Consider the following 18,355-nt stretch of genomic DNA (forward strand, 5'->3'; position numbering starts at 1 on the left):
TAACGTGTATGAACAAGTGAGAACTGAAAAGTTAACAATTAAAACAAGTTTTAAAAGACCCAGGTTTAAACACCACCTGCTCAGCCAGAAAGCATGAAAATGATTAAAAAGCTGTAACAAACCTAATTTTCTCCAGCTGAGTCCAATCTGCAGAACTGTTCTTACTGTAGGACACGGTGATGCTGGGATCTGAGTAACTGAAGCGACATGAACCTGATCCTTGGAAAAGCAATAAAATGAGAAGAAGTGTTACGACACAATGAAGCAATAAATGATCCTCCAATAACCATAGCCACTGCCTGGGCCTTTGTCACATCATCCCTTCTCCTGATGTTAAAGTGCTTTGACTGATGATGAAATTTCCTGTGATCTGCTGCTGAAGGTAAACACAAAATAATGCATGCTTCACGAGTCAGAAATAAAGTAGAAATGATAAATCACAGCAGTGCTGTGTAATCTCTGCAAATTTCCCAGGGGAAGCCAAGTAAATTACTTAACACGCCCCACTTCAGGGAAAAAAACCCATCATATAATGTTTAAACAAAACCTTCTTATTAGAGAATAATCCACATAGCAGAATTCATAGGGAAAAGAGTAAAGGACTGTTTTTCATATTCTTATGTATAAAAAAAAATAAAAAATTCCAGAACTAAAATTACAGTAATTGATAGGAAATTGTATACATAATTACTTGAGCCAAGGGCAAATGTTCTTTAGGAATTTAAAAGAATAAAGACATTACAAAATTAGTTATTTTTAAGGATGCCTGAAGAGAATTAAATTAAGAAATCATCCAATATACTCACTAGAGCCTATAATTAATAACAAACATTTGATGCTGATGTGGGAATCTCAGAACACTTTACAAAAATGAACTAATTAAGCCTTATGGCACCCCTGCAAGGTAGGGTAATATATTTACTTTTGATTTATAAAAGGGTGCCTTCTGGGTGTTGTCACAAAAGATGAGCTTAACAATTAATAAAGGGGACAGTCAAAATAGCAAAAACTGAGATTGAAAACTTCAACCTAGAAAACATGATAAACAACATGAGTGGTAATTAAATCCACTAAAAATACTATTTTTCCTCAGACACCAGACATTTCATCCGTCTCAGAAAAGTTCAGCACCCAATGAAACAGACAATTCCTAACCTGTGCTCCAGAGATCAAAACTTCTACTTCATAAGCAGGTTGAAATGTGAGATTCAAAGCAGCAGACGTCAGCTACCTTCCATATTTAAGAGCAGCAGCTCTCAATTAAACAGCACCTCCGATGGCATCGGGAGTACCGAGCGAGCACCACAGCTTTGCTCACAGTGGGTGTATTACGTGTGCTATGAGCAGTTTGTTATGTTTGTGTGTGATTCAGGTACCTTCACTCACACTGAAAACTGTGTGTATACATTTTTTTTAACATATATATATAAATGTGTATATATATGTGGAAATATATATACCTAGATGTGGAAACCACTGACCATAAGATACCATCATTTCCCAACTCGGGGCACTTGTTTTTGTAATGAAATAAATGGCCTAATTAAAAAGGTGTTAACCGCTTGTACAAGAGAACAGCTTACACATTTTAATGGGAACATATGTCATTAAGTACCCGGCTCGAAGCCCCAGCTCCCCTGAGGCCGTTCACGTTTGCAGCTCTCAGCTCCACAGAACTGCTTTTCTGCTCCGAGATACACATCACATACCTCCGCAGGGGGAAAACCACCCCAAAACTTGGGATGAAATCCCAGCTCTATAATTTTGCTTGGTACATCAACTAGCACCCTGGAAAGGACCCATAAAGTTGCTTTCTTGCATCTTTACTAATGTTGAATTGCAAATAGAGGAACTTCTGAGCCACTCCAGCTGCGTGTGGTACGTTCAGCTGGTCTGACACGTAGTCTTGCTGTAATGAGGCACAGAATAATTAATATTGCAAAGGCAGCAGGCCTTTGAATTACCAACCATGTACCCAAAATGACTACAAAGCAACTGTCTGGTTATATTTTACTGACAAGGCATTTTATTTCTATCCTATTAAAACCAAATGATGTCAGGAAAAGCCTTTACATTTCATATTTGTCCATCTGCTGAGATGGTCTACTCTATTGAGTGACATCTGCTGTCGGTTCTTACTTTTCTGGCATTTAGGAGTTCCAACCCTTAATCACACTCGTTCATTTTATTTCAGGAGAATTCAGTTCAAAAATCAGTGAACTTCAGCCAGTATAACCACTTTGGCTGGCCAGAGGCTGTGAGGCAAAACAGCAACATACTGAGTTTTCTGTTAGACAGAAATTAAAGGAACATAAACAGTAAAAATAACCAGCAATATAGACTTCTATAACACATGCCATTTCAGTTAGTGTTACAATCAACTTCTGGTACAGCGCTCTTAAGCAAAGCCAGGTCCAAATATGCTGCTAAAACATTGCAGAAGGCAGTATTTGCTGCCCATACTGTAAAGATGGTAGGAAATGAGTGCTCCCTGTCAGTGCAATCATTATGACAAATGTCTGTTAAGTCTGAACACCCTCAAACTATGCAATGAAAATCAAAGTTATTGCTCAAGAGAAATGGAGCCACCAAAAAAAGGGCTTTGCAAGGTAGATGTGGTATTTCACTCCTGTTATTGGAAAGGGAGTGATGCAGACAGAATGAAAGGAGGAGAGACAAGTGCTGGGCTTTATTATTATTTTAATAAGCAGGACAGGTTGTAGTCTTAAGACTAAAATTAGTTTGGGGAAGTCCTCAAGGTCAATGTATGTAGCAGTTACTGGCTGTGATGACAAATGTGTTTTTATGTTCTTGACTCAAAATCATAAGATAGCAAGATTATTTCTCATTTAAGTATCTAATTCTGTAAAGCTCAAACTGACAATGAAAAAAAAAGAATGAAATTAATCTATTTGAAAAAATCATCAGCAGTGTTTAGGCATTATTCTTTGCCATTTGAACCACCTTTTTAAATATGCAAGAAGTACATGGATGTGGTGCTTATATCTTTTACAAAACCAGTAGTCATCCTAGTTCACATTGAGAGTTTCTTCCCCAAAAATGGAAGGTCAACATACAACTGCACTCCAGGACAAGGTTTACTGAGATGTTATTGAAAGCCACTGGCTTTCAGTATAATTTTCAATATTACTATTAGTTAATACTATTACTATTACTCCATGCTACTATCATTTCAGTAATCCTAAACTAGGATTATTTACAAGAGAAACCTGCAGTTTGGATGTTTGCCTCTACCTTGACCAGCAAAGCTATACTCTGACTTTGTGAACAAATAGATGATCAAAATTCAAGTGGTAAGATGGTGGGAATCGAGGGCAGATTCAGCCAGGGAAGTGAGGTGTCCTTCACACCGCTTCCAGAGATGGTAATAAACAGTTTGTCAGCTCCGAGCAGAGCAGCGGGGGCAGGATGTCACGCTGTAAATCTTCGTACCCTCCCGTCCTCCAGAGAAAAAGTTGTACAAGATGACATAAAACCTTTTGAATGAGATTAGAATAGGCTTGGTTTAAATCAAGAATGCCCAGGGTTTGAATTAGCCATGAAAATGGGTAATAAAACATGCACAATGATTACCATAAAGAAGGCTACAGTAGTAAGTTACTGCATTAGAGAAAAATGCCATTTCTTTCTTGAGCCGAGTATGTCACAGCAAACGTGATGCCTTGGTGAGGTTGTTGCTGGCTAAATCTGACTACGAGTTAGGATTATCCTTTCAATGTTAAGGGCTTGCATGTGTAATTACGTATCTGGGGGGAGGGGAGGAACAAACCACCCCCCCAACCAAGAATAGCCTAATTTTTTCTCTATGTATAGCCAAGCTTGTCCTTGGGTTTCAGGAACAAAGTATTTTTCTCCTTTGGAGTTATTTTACTCCTTTTGATAGGCTTCTAGCTGAAATTCACAGACTTCTAAAACTTTTGAAAAAAAGCTAAAGTAGAGACAACCTTCATGGATTTAATTTTATTTGATACATTTGAAGCTCGGACAGCAATTTTGTCTGTTATCAAAACTGATGAGCAACTTCTGTTATAAAAAACAGCTACATTCATATACTGAATATTCTGAAACACTCATTTATTTGGTTTGCACTTTATGTGCTCCTGACCGCTGCTTTGCTAATTCTACCTGAACTAAACAGGAAAGAATAGGAAAAGGAAACAAAATTATGCTTCTCGGTTGCTTTGCTGCTTGTTTCGGAGGATTGATAACTTGTAGCCAGGACCTGACCAGCACTGACCACCTGCAACGTGTCCAGCTGTGATGACCATGACTTTTCTTGCCCTTTTTTTGTGAGTCTCAGTAAGCTGATTTTGGTTTCCTCCAATGCCATCTAAAGCACTAGTGGATATTTTATGCACATTATTTTTGAAAATATCATGTAGGTAGAAGTGCTAAGAGCACAGTATTTCAGCACAGATGTTATGAAGGCACTTTGTATCAGGTGTTTGTATCCAGGTATTCAGGTATTTCTATCCAGGCTGACAATGGTAGGCAAAATTAATTCTCACTATGGCTTTGCCTCCAACTGTGTCAGATTTACAGAAACCCGAATCATATGGCTGTTGGTCGCTAAGATTTCTTAACAACATTGATTAGAAGCTGGTGTTTTGCTGAGATAAAACTGGGTGCCATCTGCAAGGGAAGCAATATTTTGCTCCTTATAGACTGTGACGTCCTCTGCCTCTTGACAACCTCTCGATAGTTCCTGCAAGTGCTTCCGTGGATAAGCAGATGAGATAGCTAACGCTGCTTTAAGAAGGATGAGTCTAATGTGGAACTGTGCAAGAAAAAATCATGCAAAAAATTGTAGAAGGGTTTGAATCATGTCCTGACTGTGGCCTGGAAAAACAAAAGGGAGCTGAAAAGAATTGCATTTATCTAATGCTGGAAGATTGCTTTGATTCATTTTGCTAATGTGATGAATAATGATTAGTGTTTGCTAAGGATTATGATTTGCTGATATCGCTTGAATTAAGCCAAACTGGATAGTATAAATTACTCGTGGTCACATTTGGCTGGCTTGCTAATAGTTTTTCCCAAATTAATGAACCATACACTCTAGTATAATGAATGCTTCATGGATCCTAATTTTTTTTAGGTGTATGTTTATATTGGCTTCTAATCAAGAACTAGATTATTTTAACCACATTAAAAGATGGAATAGTTTGTGCTGGATACACCAGAAGCACTGGTACAAAAATGTGCAACTCACTGTTCATCCCATTCTGCCTCTGAAAACTTCCTCAAGAGAAGGTCGCAAGAGCATTTTAATTTTTCCTCGAAGCCACAACTTTTAATTTAGTTACAAATGTTATTTTTAATTATGACACATTTCAGATCTTTGGACTATTTTTTTAAAAGTTTGTCTTTGTTTATAGAAAAAGTTCAGAATACAAATAAGTATTTTAAGTGTAAAAAAAATCTTCAAATTAAAACCTGTAAGAACTGTGCCTGATTTTGTAATTTTAGTCTACCTTTTCATGGAAAGAATTAAGTATTTTTATTGCTGTCTATGTTTTTCTCCCTTGTGAGGAGAGGATTTTGACTATCTGCACCCCTGTATGTGTTCTGATAAACAGCCTGAAATAAATACCTGACACTAGAAAACAAAAATGTCAATGGTATTTGCCTTTGGTAAAAATCAGATCTACTGTAGCTCTAGTGAGAATAACGAATCTTGAAATGTAAAGTCTGAACTATTTATTTTCAGCAGGTTTCAGAGAGCAGATAACTTTTGTTCCATTGGTAGCTTTAGGCTGTTGTTCCATTTTGGAAATGCTGGGAAGTTACATCAAAATAAAAACAGAGTTGAAAAGCATGCTAAAATCCTCCATCATAAAACCGTAAATGATGAGAAGAATAATTAGTAAATACATTTGATAAAAGTTAATCAGGAGGACTTCAGAATTGAAGTCAAACCTTGAGTGGATTGGGCCCTGAGCGAGCTGCGGGTGGTCCTGGTTGGAGCCCTGGGGGGAGCACTGACGTGGGTGACCTCCCACCGTTCCTTCCCACCCATCTCCTTCCAGGATTCCCAATAACAGTGAACGTACTTTTTATGAATTAATGTAGCCAATTTCCTTTAGATGAGAAGAAAAGTCTGAGGAAATACTTATCTGGCTCAACTTCCCCTTAGTCTATTTATATTCAGAGATATGATGTGCTTCCTGCACTCCCTCAAATTTGTTCTCTTCTAATGAACAAGATCAGATCACAATTCATACTGCTTTTTGTGCTGAGAACATTAAGGAGAGAAAAATACGTCAGGCAGAAAGCTGTATTTCCCTTATGCCAGTTTCCAATTTATTCTGATGTAAAGGTGCTCAGCTATTTATAGCGTATCGTTCTGAGATACAGCCAGCAGGTATGTGCTTGGGTAACGTGTCTGTTGCCAAATAAATAATTAAATGATGCTTCTAAATTTAACCACATTCTTGACCACACTCACATTGTTTAGAGTACCTTGCTGAAGGCAAAGGGAGTGAACTTGTTAAGACCTGGATGTAATGGACAGCCAGTAATTAAAGCCACTGAAACAATAATATCATGAACTCCCCAGAAATACTCTTGCAGTGGTTCTTGAATGTCTGACCAAGTAGTAAGCCCTGTGATCAGTACGCATTTTCTATTTCTATACTCATATCGTAGGCTCCAACGCTACTGCCATTGAATGCTTAACGTCAGGTTATGTGGAGGTCCTCCAAGTGAAAGGGTGACCTTTCAATGAAGCTGGGTAAAATTTAAATTATAGCACCTTAAAGTAGCTCAGTAGTACAGTAATGTGTATCAATAAGCAGAAAGAGACATTTTGTTTTCTCTGTCTAGCAGCCTGGGTCAGCTGTGAAGGTCAATAATCAAGAAAACGAGCACCATAAGGTGCTGATAAGGGTATTAAAATACTGCAGGAAGGTAAATGATGTTTTATTTAGATCCCTATGACTAGTCCTTTCTAAAGAGGCAGTACAGAAAACACACATTGGTCCCAAGAACTGCTGTACAAAAGCTGATATCTCAAATATAAAGATTTGAAAGTAGTCTCCTTGCCTGCTTTAGTGAAATTCCCTGCCACCAAGAAAATCTGGGAAATATTTTTTCTCAAGACAAGTCCTGAGCTGAGGTGTCTCTCTTTTCTGAAACCCTGTAAAACTGATTGCCTGCCTTTAACTTTATGTCTGGGTAGGTAATAATTGGTTTGGCAAAACCTTTTTTTTGCAGTTCCTGCTGGACTTTAGTATTTTCATCTGCTTTTGCTTTCATGGAACCTCCCTCCCCCACTGGAGACAGACCCAGGAGTATTTTGCTGAGCTGGGGGCTGCTATTTGAGTTAATTCAAAAATGGACAATTTTAATCATACAAACGTGTTATCCTCATACAATGATATGAGCAGGATTAAGATGAAAGTCAGTCTGTAATCCAGCATTTATTATTTGCAGCAACCAATTCCGTAATGGCCCGCGTTTGACCGTGAGGCGGTGGCTCGGCCACCTGCCCTGGCTGTGAATCCTGAGGCTCTCTTTATCTTTCCTGCTTTTCTCTGTATAGTAAATCTGTAACGCTCACATTTTAATTCCTAACAGTGGCAGAGAAGCCCTGCTACGGAAGTAATAAAGACAGTATTTCATTGTAACCTTGAGCTAGCCAAAACAACACAAATCATTTCACCCCAAGGCCATTAAAATGTCTTTCAAATACGGCATTAGCTTTAAACCTTGGTTTCAATCTAGGCATTATCTAGGCAGCCCCTCTTGTATAACTCAGCAAAATCAATAAACACCACCTAACATTTCCACACACAATGTGAAGTGTGCTAGATGATGTTACTTACCTGTCCTACTCTTTCACATTGGATGTAATTTATAACCTATGCATCAACACAAAGGACTTCTCTGCCAGGAGGGTGAAACAAGCAGGTCTGATGTCAGGCAATAGCAAATTGCAATTTGGGTGGTGAGTCAAAAAACCTTAATGTTTTATTAGGGGGGAAATGGAAAATGAAGCAAACAGAAGAAATGAAGAATGGTGAATGACACCAATATTGGCATTTAATTATATCAAATTTTCAAGCTTTTCCCAAATTTATAGGAAAGAAATTAGGACAAAACAACCTGGGGGTTCAGATACACTCAGTGCTCTGTTCTCATTGCTTAGAGGGGACTGGATCTGCAGATAGCAACAATGAAGCTTCATTTCATAATCTTAATTTCTTATGGTCATTAGTGCTTTAAATTACCTATTGTAAAAAGTGGTTTTATGCATTATTTAAGCTCAGTTCAGAGAGGGTTCCAACACAATTTTTTAGCCAGTTTCCTGGCAATGAAATCCTTTAGAACCTCATGTCAGCCCAGAAGTGCTCCACATTTGCCTAATGCAAGCCTATCTGTCCTGTGGCTAACGGGCCACCAGAACTGGCCAGCCTCTTCCCTGTTGGTACCATTATGGATGTGCCATGCCCACACAGCAAACCCGTGGTTCCTGGAAGGCATCAAAGGAGGAGAAACTTGGGTGACTGAAGGAAATCATCCATGTAGGTGACAAAAGTGAAGGAGGTAGCTCAACATGCCCAAAACAATTGGCACCACAGTTTCTTTCATGAATGTTTTTATGTTCAGCTAACAAGATAGTGAGGGATTTAAAAGATCAAATACTCTTCCATGCTGAATTCAGAAGGGGATTATTTTTCACTTTGGTATTTCTCTAGAGACTTGACTGAATTTTCATAGCAATTCTGAAGGAAATTGCTCATCTCTGTCCCATTCTGTTGAGGGCAAGCCCAGTGCTACCTCATGAAATGGCTATTACAGCACTTGTCAGTCATCTGATAGCTTCTGCTAATTGTACAACTGACTAAACAAAACTGGAAATTAAGAGGAAATGATCAGCAATGGTTCCTCTCAGCCAAAGCTATGGACTATTTACCAAAACATGTTTGGATGTGTGAATTTCTAACAAGTGGTCTGAATCCAAGCAGAGGATATGTAGACAATAAAAAAGCAGAAGACAAAAGTACTGTCAAGGTAACAGCTGCCACCAGAACTGAATTAAAGCACGATAAAAATACAAATGATAAGTGTCTTCAAACTGTTACATGGGGCCAAATGCAGTCATCGTTGTTCACGCGACTGAGCCAAGTGCAGTCGGGAAGTTTCTGGTAGGAAGGAGAAGGAATCGCTGTCCCACACAGAGGCTCTGCAGGACCCTCCAGATGCTGCTTTTGGGACAGCCCAGAGAGACTGCTGTTTTCTCCACAGAAATACACGGAGGTCAGTGAATCAGCTGCACTATTTATGCAATTAGATAATTTTTACAAGATTATTTTTGTCCATCACAGATTTTGATTTGCTGAGATTAATAAGGATGCAGATGTGTTTTCTGAAGCACAGAAGCTTGGCAGGTAAGGCCTAACCCAAATGGCACATTCAACAATTCTGATGATTAATAATAATCATCATCATCGTCATCATTTGTAGTTTGAATACGCATGAGGGCAAAAAGGCATTTCAATTGAAATCTACACAATCAATTACATTTTATAATTTAATTTTGCAAGACTCAGACTGGTAAAAAAGTCAAATTACCACTAGAAAAATGAAGAAAAAAAACTAAGCCTGAAAAAAATTGCATTTTTTTTTTACTAAAGGTGATAAACACTACCTGTGCTTTGTCTTCAACAAACATCAGAGACCCTTAGCCCACAGATCTGCTGAGTTAAACAGCTCTTATGTAGACCCTAGCGACCTTGGTAGTTCAGGAAGAGTAATAGAGGCTGCCGGATTAATGATTCATTAACCTGACGTCTTAGGGCGAGGCGGGGCATGACATGAAAACCCTTTTGGAACCATTATGTCAAAGAACTGCACCCAAATCAATGACCCTTGCTCATATGCTAATCAAAAGCAATCAATAGCATATTTTAAATAATTGTCTCCATTACACTCGCAGAGGACTGTGAAATCAGCCAGCATTAAAAATAGACTGTAAATAAACTAAGCTGCATGGAAGTTCTTGGCATGTGCATTGCACATGCACTTCACCTCTTAAAAAAAATGACAGTATGAATATAAAGCCATCACAGGTAATACAATTACTCTTCAGATAAGTACTGCTGATGGTCTGATGGATTTAAAAAGCTCAAGAATTTTGAAGCGAAGACAGGGGTGATTACTCAACCAGAAAATAAAGTTGCAAGGGTGGAATGTGTGTTGAATAAGATTGTAGAAATTATTAGTTTTGTTACTGGTTTTATTGATTATATGATAAGATTGTCAATGAAATATTTATGCTTGTAAAAGCTGGAAGTTTAACATCGTATTTCCTTCTGGGGAAGAGAGAAAATAGGGACAAAGGGGGTACCACTGAAAGAAGATCACCCGAGTAATGTCTCTGCACCCTGAATTAGTGGGATTTTATCCTTACCAAAAAGTCCTGAACAGTTGAATACCAATAATAATCTTTCTTCACTAATATTTCAACCATATAAAAAACAATAGATACACACATTTATCCTTGCTATGGGGTTCCATTAGAAACATATTAGGGGAGATTGATAAGCTGCAGGTAGGTATTGCTTGTGATTGTAATAAATTAGATTTATCCATATGGAAACCTGTAGATTTTATCCCTGTTAAATATTGTAAGATAAATCTGTTTAGACAAAATAAGCTGGAACAATGGCAGGGGCAACAGCAACAGACAGCAGAGGAGTGACTGACAGAGGTGAAAGAAGCTACCCCAGCAGCAGCAGGACTCTTACTCAATGGGTGAGGTCCAAGTGCTTCTGGTTCCAGACCAGTGTGCAGATCATAACATGAGTGACCCATCTTTTGGATAATAATACCTACTGGGATTTTCCTGAGAGGACAAACAGAGTCCATCTGGCAAAATCACGAAGCACTCTCACAGATTAATACCTACTACTAAAACCCCACACTGAAAACTGTGTTTTTAATGAAGATTGATGTGCTAGAAATGCTTTGCTTCATGTCAAGCCTGCTTTCTAGCAATAGTGGGGACTAACTATGTGTTCCATACAGCAAAAATACCTAAGGAATTTTCAGTATCAAGACTGTTGGTTGTCCAGGCACTGAAGATCACCTTTGCTCATGCATCCTACATCTTCAAGGCTTTCATGTCAACAGTGAATAAAGTTCTAAGAGAGGAGCATGTTCTTTGCCAGCTCAGTAGTACTCTCAGTGCCCACCAGAACTTTAGGGACAAGGGTTTATTATTTTATTTATTGCAGGCAGAGCTATTCTGCATCATATTGAGTGTCTTATGTTTCATTTGTCACAGTGAACATACATTCCCACTTTTTCAAGGACACCATGGTGTTGTCACTTCAAATCTGAAGTATAAAAACTGTGGCAAGTCCTGGACAACAAGTAGCTGTCACAGACTTTCTGTACATCCTTTTCTTCACACCAGGAATTCTGGCATGATACCACTAAGCTAACAGAAAAGTGTTTCAGAAGACTGCATTAAGCATAAAACAAAAGAAAGATTACAGTCAACTTCTCTTGATATAGCATGGGCATGGGCACTGATGGATTTCAAGCTTTACCTCACATTTCTTGATTTCTAAATTAGATTTTACATACTTTTACAATTTCCTTTTTACATTAGCTGTCTCTTAAGTTCACTGTAGTCCCTTGTAGGATAATTCAATAATGCTTATATAAAAGTAGTAATTCCATCGCAAGATCCCAATGAATAAGAAAGCAACTCAACCCTGTCCAAATGTGCCATTGCTGTGTATCAGACACAAGTGCAAAGAACTGATAACCATGAGCTGCTGAGAGGTTTCATTCTTAGGGGTTCATGCAAATTTTTTTTTTTGCTATAATATCATATTAAGTGGCATCTTTTGCATTTCATTTCAAATTCTCTTTTGCATGAAACCAAAGCCAGTGCTACACATGAAATGACCATAACTCTAAAATCAATTAGGAAAAGACAGTTTATGATTAGAATCAAATTGAAAAAATTGCAAATCACATATTTGTCTAGAAAGGTAGTTCTGGGGTTGACTGAAAGTAGGGATTAATGACTGACCTAAAGTAAAATCTGTTAGCTTTGGGAACCCAGCTTTCCCAAAAGTTCTTTATCATGATTTGGTGGAAGGGGGAATCCAAGCACAAGCTTTTTCTCCAAATAAAGCAAAACAACTTTTGGACCTTTGGCTAATTCTGTGCAGGATTGATGGCTTGATCTTTAAAAAATGATGGTGAAGTGCCAAATGTTTGAAATGTTTGAAGATGTATTCCCACTCAGAAGATATTTTTTAACTTAAAAAAAGCCCTTCCCTCCAAAATCAATTTTGGTTTATGTGATGGGTTGACCTTGGCTGGATGTCAGGTGCCACCAAGCTGTTCTGTCAGTCCCTTCTTTAACAGAACAGGTGGAGAGAAAATGAGATGGAAAAGAAAAAAACCTCACGGGTTAAGAAAGGAAGGTTAATGAAAGCAAAAGCAAAGGCCATGTGCGGTAGCAAAAGGAAAACAAGATTTTATTCTCTACTTCCCATTAGCAGGCGATGTCCAGCCACTTCCCAGGAAGCAGGGCTTCAGTATACATAGCAGTTGCTCCAGAAGACAAAACATCGTAAAAAATGAATGCCCCCCCTTCCTCCTCCTTTTCCTTAGCTTTTGTCTCCAAGCCAGTGTCACATGGTATGGAATATCCCTTTGGCCAGTTTGGGTCAGGTGTCTTGGCTATGTCCCCTCCCAAGATCTTGCCCCCTCCCAGCCCACTGGTGGTGGTGGTGGAATGTTGAGAGCACAGCCCTGATGCTGTGTGAGCACTGCTCAGCAGTAGCCAAAACACTGGTGTGTTACCAACACCTTTCCACACACTGATAGAAAGCACAGCACTGTGAGGGCTGCTATGAGGAAAATTAACTCCATCTCAGCCGACCCAATACAGTTTAATATAAAATAGTAAGGGGTTTAGATTTTTTTAGAAAATGAGGGGGAGGGAGGGAGAATTGCTAATTTGCTCTAGTAATGACAGAGGATGTTTGTGATAATGGCGTAAAAGTTGAAGGGAAAATAATTGATCCTGCCTTACAAACATTTTGTATTTATTCAGTACATGATACCAGCAAAGCCATCCTATTCTCAGAGGAGTGTTCAAGAGTTTTACACAACAAGTGTGTTACACACAAGAGCAGGAGCTTTTCTTGTCAAGTTATTCCCATTTTCAAATACTGCTTAACAGCCAAAAGTAATCTAGCAATACTAAGATGTAAGGAGAGAGCTATGGAACAAATTTTTTCAAGGTAATGCAATATTTCCCACTAAGAATTTTCACACAGTGACATACAGTGCTCCGAGGAGCACCTGCCCTGGAGGCCAGGCTGAGTGTTGGTACAGATCACAGCACCTTCGGCTTCAGCTTGGTGTTCGACTCAGAGGCACCGTGCAGGAAGGAGGGATGGAAAGAGCCTGCCAGTGCTGAATGCCCACACAGGGCATGCACAGCCCACATACACCAGGGCCACGGGAGCATATGCTTGAAGAGGACACCCAAGGAACAACACATGAGCAGAACCGCTTGCACACCTCACGCCTTGGCATCGCTCCCTTAAAGCCTTTCCTCTTCTCCTTATGGGATTTTATGGGTCTCTTTCTTCCTGTGCTTAGCTCAGTTGCTAATCTCTCAGAACTGAGTCACCTCCCATCACAGTGGCCTACGCAAATGACAGATCGTGTTCATCCCTGGAGAAGTCCAGGGATGTAGCTAAAGGGGAAAAGCCTGAGCTTTGGAGTAAGAAACAGAATATTTCAGCTAATGAATCAGACTGACACTGTGTGGCAGCTGAGTCTGGAGGCTTTTGTACAATATCCTGCAATCCCAAGCTGTTCAATTAGATGTTCTGGCCTGAGAGAGCCCAAAGGCATTGCTTTAAATACCTCAATTAACAATCCCACTGAACATTAAGGAAACTGCTAGACTTTGTCTTTCACATGTCAGTGTTTGGTCTTGGAGAAATGTAGTCATGGATGATTAAGACATCCAAAGTAACTGAAATTTTCTGCACACTTGGGCAGGAAGTGCATGAATGTAAACACCACCCCAGCCCTGGATCAAAAGGCAATGCCACCAGCTCCAGGTGGCTCCGAGTGAATGCTGCGTGGCAGAGAAGCTGCTCTCACTCGGAAAGGATACTGGCCATTAATGTTGTCCTATGTGCTGAATAGGCCTTACTAATTACCTTTTCATCCTAATTAAGCCTTCATCTTAAGTGCTTCTTTTCAACCCTGTTGCCCTTTAAAGGGCAAGACTACCAAATAGGTGGTACATGGAGAGAACTACACAGAATATCAATTAATGAAAAATTCACTAGGGTGTTACCCTTCCTGACCACACAGTTGAAAAGGATCTGGGATTTATGGTGAAATCAAGACCACTTTTTGCTGCATTTCCCAGTCCTCATCTGCTTATATACCTGCAAGTACAAAATTCCATCTGATAATTAGTGGTGAGAGAAATCAAAGGGTATGCACTTTAATGTGGCCAAAGCTAGGTGTTGAATTTAATATAAAGATATCCCCAAAAGATTACAGTTTAAGATATTCTGTGGTCGATAGAAAGTGTTAAATGTTCTTTTAAAAAAGGCAATTCCCTTGGATGAATCCCTAAATAGGGTTATGATTAAATCGGACATTTGGGAATAAGCTGGAAACTGGCAAATACCTAGTTTAGATTTATGATTCAAAAGCCAAGTACTGCTGAGCTCAGCAGCAGTCCCCCGGCTCATGCTGGTTTTTATCAGTTACAAAACCAATCTGCACTGCATTTCAAACCTAACATAGGCATATGGGGAATTTTTTTTCGAATTTTGGCTGAAATCTGATTTACTCGGATGTGCATCCACCCCTCTCTTGCTCCATCATATTGGGGATGTTACTGGTTCCTACTGGTACAGGTTAACTTATTCTCACCATATATTCATGACAATCCTGTCATACAGGGTATTTCCTATGCAGCCTGTTCTTACTTTTTTTTTTATTTGCCCTTCCTCAGCTGATAGGAACAAAGGCAACTAGTGAAATCTTAAGTCTTAATTTTGAAACTTCTGGGAGCCTGCACTCTTCAACAGTTTGCCTGCAGCAGGCACCAGCCACGGAGCTGTGACAGCAAAGGTTTACCTGCCAAGCCATTCAGGTTACATGGCTGTTAGCCACTCTGGGTCACTGTGAGAATAATTCATAGAAGATTTTTGTAAATTTTCCCGAAAGGCAAAATTCCTCCATCATCACAAACTTGCAGCATTATAGAAGCCACCTATCCTTGGGCACAGGCAAGGGTGGGAGGGCTTCTGTGGGTGAGAAACACATCCTAGCAGATCAAGCGAGCTGTTCCCCTTTCACTGGATGAATGAAACTGCAGGGTAGCTCCAGGCTGGTTTTTATTGGAGGTGCCCAATATTTATGCAATGATTCAGTTTAGGAATGGATACGTTTTGCTAGCTTTTCAAAAACAGTAATTCAAAATAAAAGGAGAGATACCAGTCCTTAGAACTATTAACACTGCAGTCAGTTGCAGTGTGACAGGCCATGATGACCTCAAAAAGTCAAATGAACAACTTCAGGTAAAACCAAATTTAAATGATGTGTTTCTGAGCCTTCTAGGATTTCGATTTCTGATTCATTAAAAAACCCGAGCTGCTTGCCAAGCTACCTGATAGCTCTTATTTCCAGCTGAGATTTCCAGAGTTTAATCACACCTCTGCTGAGATACTTTTGGAGAATTACTTTTTTAAAAATAGGAATATCATTTGGAAACACATATCCAGGGGTCCACAGAGGAAGCAGACTACGTTTCCTGTTTGCTTTTTTATTGAACCATTTGTATCGTAAAAACATTTTTCCTTCGTATTTTGAACACTGAGATATGAGTTCCAAATTTTCCCTCAGCCCAAGCCACAACTTCTGCCATAATTTATAGCCACAACTACACAGTGAAAATGTGCAATAACTTACAGCAGGTATTCTAAATAATACAGCGTACAACCACGCTGTTGATAATAGGAACTAAATGGCATCTAGTTTTGGTCTGCCCTACCTATTCACTTTGTACAGATGTGTTAAACCAGCACTACCCAGCCATAACATGGACTATATCAATAGTTTAAAATGTTTAAAAAGTTCATTTTTTAGAAACAGTAATCACACTTCAGAGAAGGAGCAAAAGATTACAATGTTATCCATCAGGTTATAAAATCAGTGAAAAAAAACCCCAAACCCAAACATGACTATGCCTCCCATCATCAGAGTATTCACTGGAGTTGCTCCTTTTCAAAGTTTAGATTAGGAGCTGTAGAAAGGAGATGATTAAATGTGCTGCATTATTTAACAGATTTTTTTAATCCCTCATGTCGAGAGGAACATCAACCAGAAGGCTAAACCTGAACTCAAGGGCCATTTTCCTTTGCGGCAATGACTTTTTACTCCTTGTCAGGTAAAAGAGTGAGCTGAACTTACCAAGGGAAAATTGAAGCACAGATGCAGTAGTTGTGTTAAGGCCAGTGGTGGTCTGCAGGAAGAAAAGCAAACAGCAGAGAGGTTGTGTTAGATCAGCAAAATGATACATTCATCACTTGCTTTAATTTGAAAGTGTGGAAACTCTTTGGGTACCTAGATCTCCAGTGCATAAAACTATTAATTGCCAACCCTTTCAGGTGATCACGGATATTTCTGTTGTGTCATTTTGATTATTGCTGTCTCATTGTATGTCAAAGATGGATTTTTTTTTTCTTTTACTATATTAATGTCTACAAACTGTGCACGTTTACATGAAATGCTGTTACTTGACCAGTATTTAGAAGATTGAAAATAGCCCTGTGGCCTATGGTCACCTTAGTCTAACTCTATATACAGAATGGTTTTCAATTCCTTCTCCTAGCGCAGAACAAGAACCAAAAATGATCATAAATAAACAATAAAAATAACATTAAGTAAACCTAAGATAATAAAAAGAAATATTAAGAAGGAATAACAAAATCTAAGTCTTCAACAGCAAATCAAACAAAACCTTGGTGACACTGCATAATTTATACAATGAAATTTTGTAGTAGCATCTACACACTGTTGACATCCAACCAAGACCTAGAAACAGACAGAAAACAGCGACCAGCTTGCTCTGTATTCAGCACACCACCCTCCTTTGATGCCTTTCTTTCCCCCTTCTTTCAATGCCCCCATATTTCAGTAGTTCAAATTAGGACTATTTTCCTGAAAATACTACAAGATAAAAAGCACTAGAATGTTGTGAAGGACACCAATTTATTTTCAATTAATTTTGAAAGTTGGACTTAATTATACTGCTACATAACAAGCAAGGCAGAAGCACTGCCTAAAAACACTGCCTGATCTACTTATTTTGTCAAAGAGCTGAAAAATCATTGCAACTGTTCAGCAAGCAGAAAGACCGAGTGGAGGGTCACCCCAAAAAGAGGAGATTCAAAGTTTGGTTCATTCGCTTTAGCAAAAGACCCAACAAAGATATAGTTTATTAATATAGGCAGATTTTAGAGGCTACACTGAAGAAGGAAAAATATACAAGCTGAAAGGCCGTGGCAACATTAGATCAAAAGAGAAAAGGAAAAAAGGCATGACCTGGCCAGACAATAACTTTACACAATCATAAAAGAAGCTACCTAACTGGAAGAACAGGGACAGCAAACACCTTAAATAAATTAATCTGATATCATTGCCAGTGATGCCTGCATCCTAGATTTCAAGACCTTGGAGTTGTCCTCCCATGTCAGACCCTATGCACCAATAATTCATGCAATTTCCCATGAAAGCAGCAACAGACTCTCCCATTCGATGTGCTCCTTATGATCTGCATCCCTGCACCATGTCATAGCTTCGATACACCACAGAGAAGTCAAACTTCTGAGCAAATTCTGCCCCAGAAGTAAGGTCCTGGGGCTCGCAGGCTTTGGCTACCAGAGCTCAGCTGGGAATCTGTGTGGAGGCAGCTCCAAGTGGAGCACCTGGAGGACTTGAATGATCCTCCTGCTTTGTTTGTACGAGTGATGCAGAGGAAATCAAAAAGTAGATAAGAATGAAAAAAAGTGATAATCAGCAAAACATAGATAAACATTTGAGCTCATGGACACTAAACTGTCATTTTCTAAAAAAGCCAGCACCCAAGTAAAGATTAGACTCAATGATGTGGAAGATGCTACATTCTTTCAAGCGCCTGTTAACTATGACAGTATTACAAAAGCAATTTTATCAGCATTTTGTAAAGATGAACAGTACAATTTCTGCATAATTTCCCTGAGTCACATGGTGAAAGCAGGGACTTTTCCATTATCAGGCATTC

The 18,355-nt window shown here is 39.1% G+C and overlaps 1 protein-coding gene across 1 annotated transcript in view; it reads right to left on the bottom strand.

Annotated features, from left to right (window-relative positions):
* Positions 1 to 18,355, bottom strand: part of RELN (reelin) — a 258,355-nt gene that overhangs the window by 136,991 nt on the left and 103,009 nt on the right. The window contains exons 8-9 of the mRNA XM_009641400.2: positions 16,504 to 16,555; positions 123 to 219 (exon numbers count right to left, since the gene is read on the bottom strand). Of these exons, the coding sequence (XP_009639695.1) occupies positions 123 to 219; positions 16,504 to 16,555 (149 nt within the window). The remainder of the gene's footprint in view (positions 1 to 122; positions 220 to 16,503; positions 16,556 to 18,355) is intronic.

Source organism: Egretta garzetta, unplaced genomic scaffold (genome assembly GCF_000687185.1).
Source record: "Egretta garzetta isolate BGI_Z169 unplaced genomic scaffold, ASM68718v1 scaffold156, whole genome shotgun sequence".
Taxonomy (NCBI): Eukaryota; Metazoa; Chordata; class Aves; order Pelecaniformes; family Ardeidae; genus Egretta; species Egretta garzetta.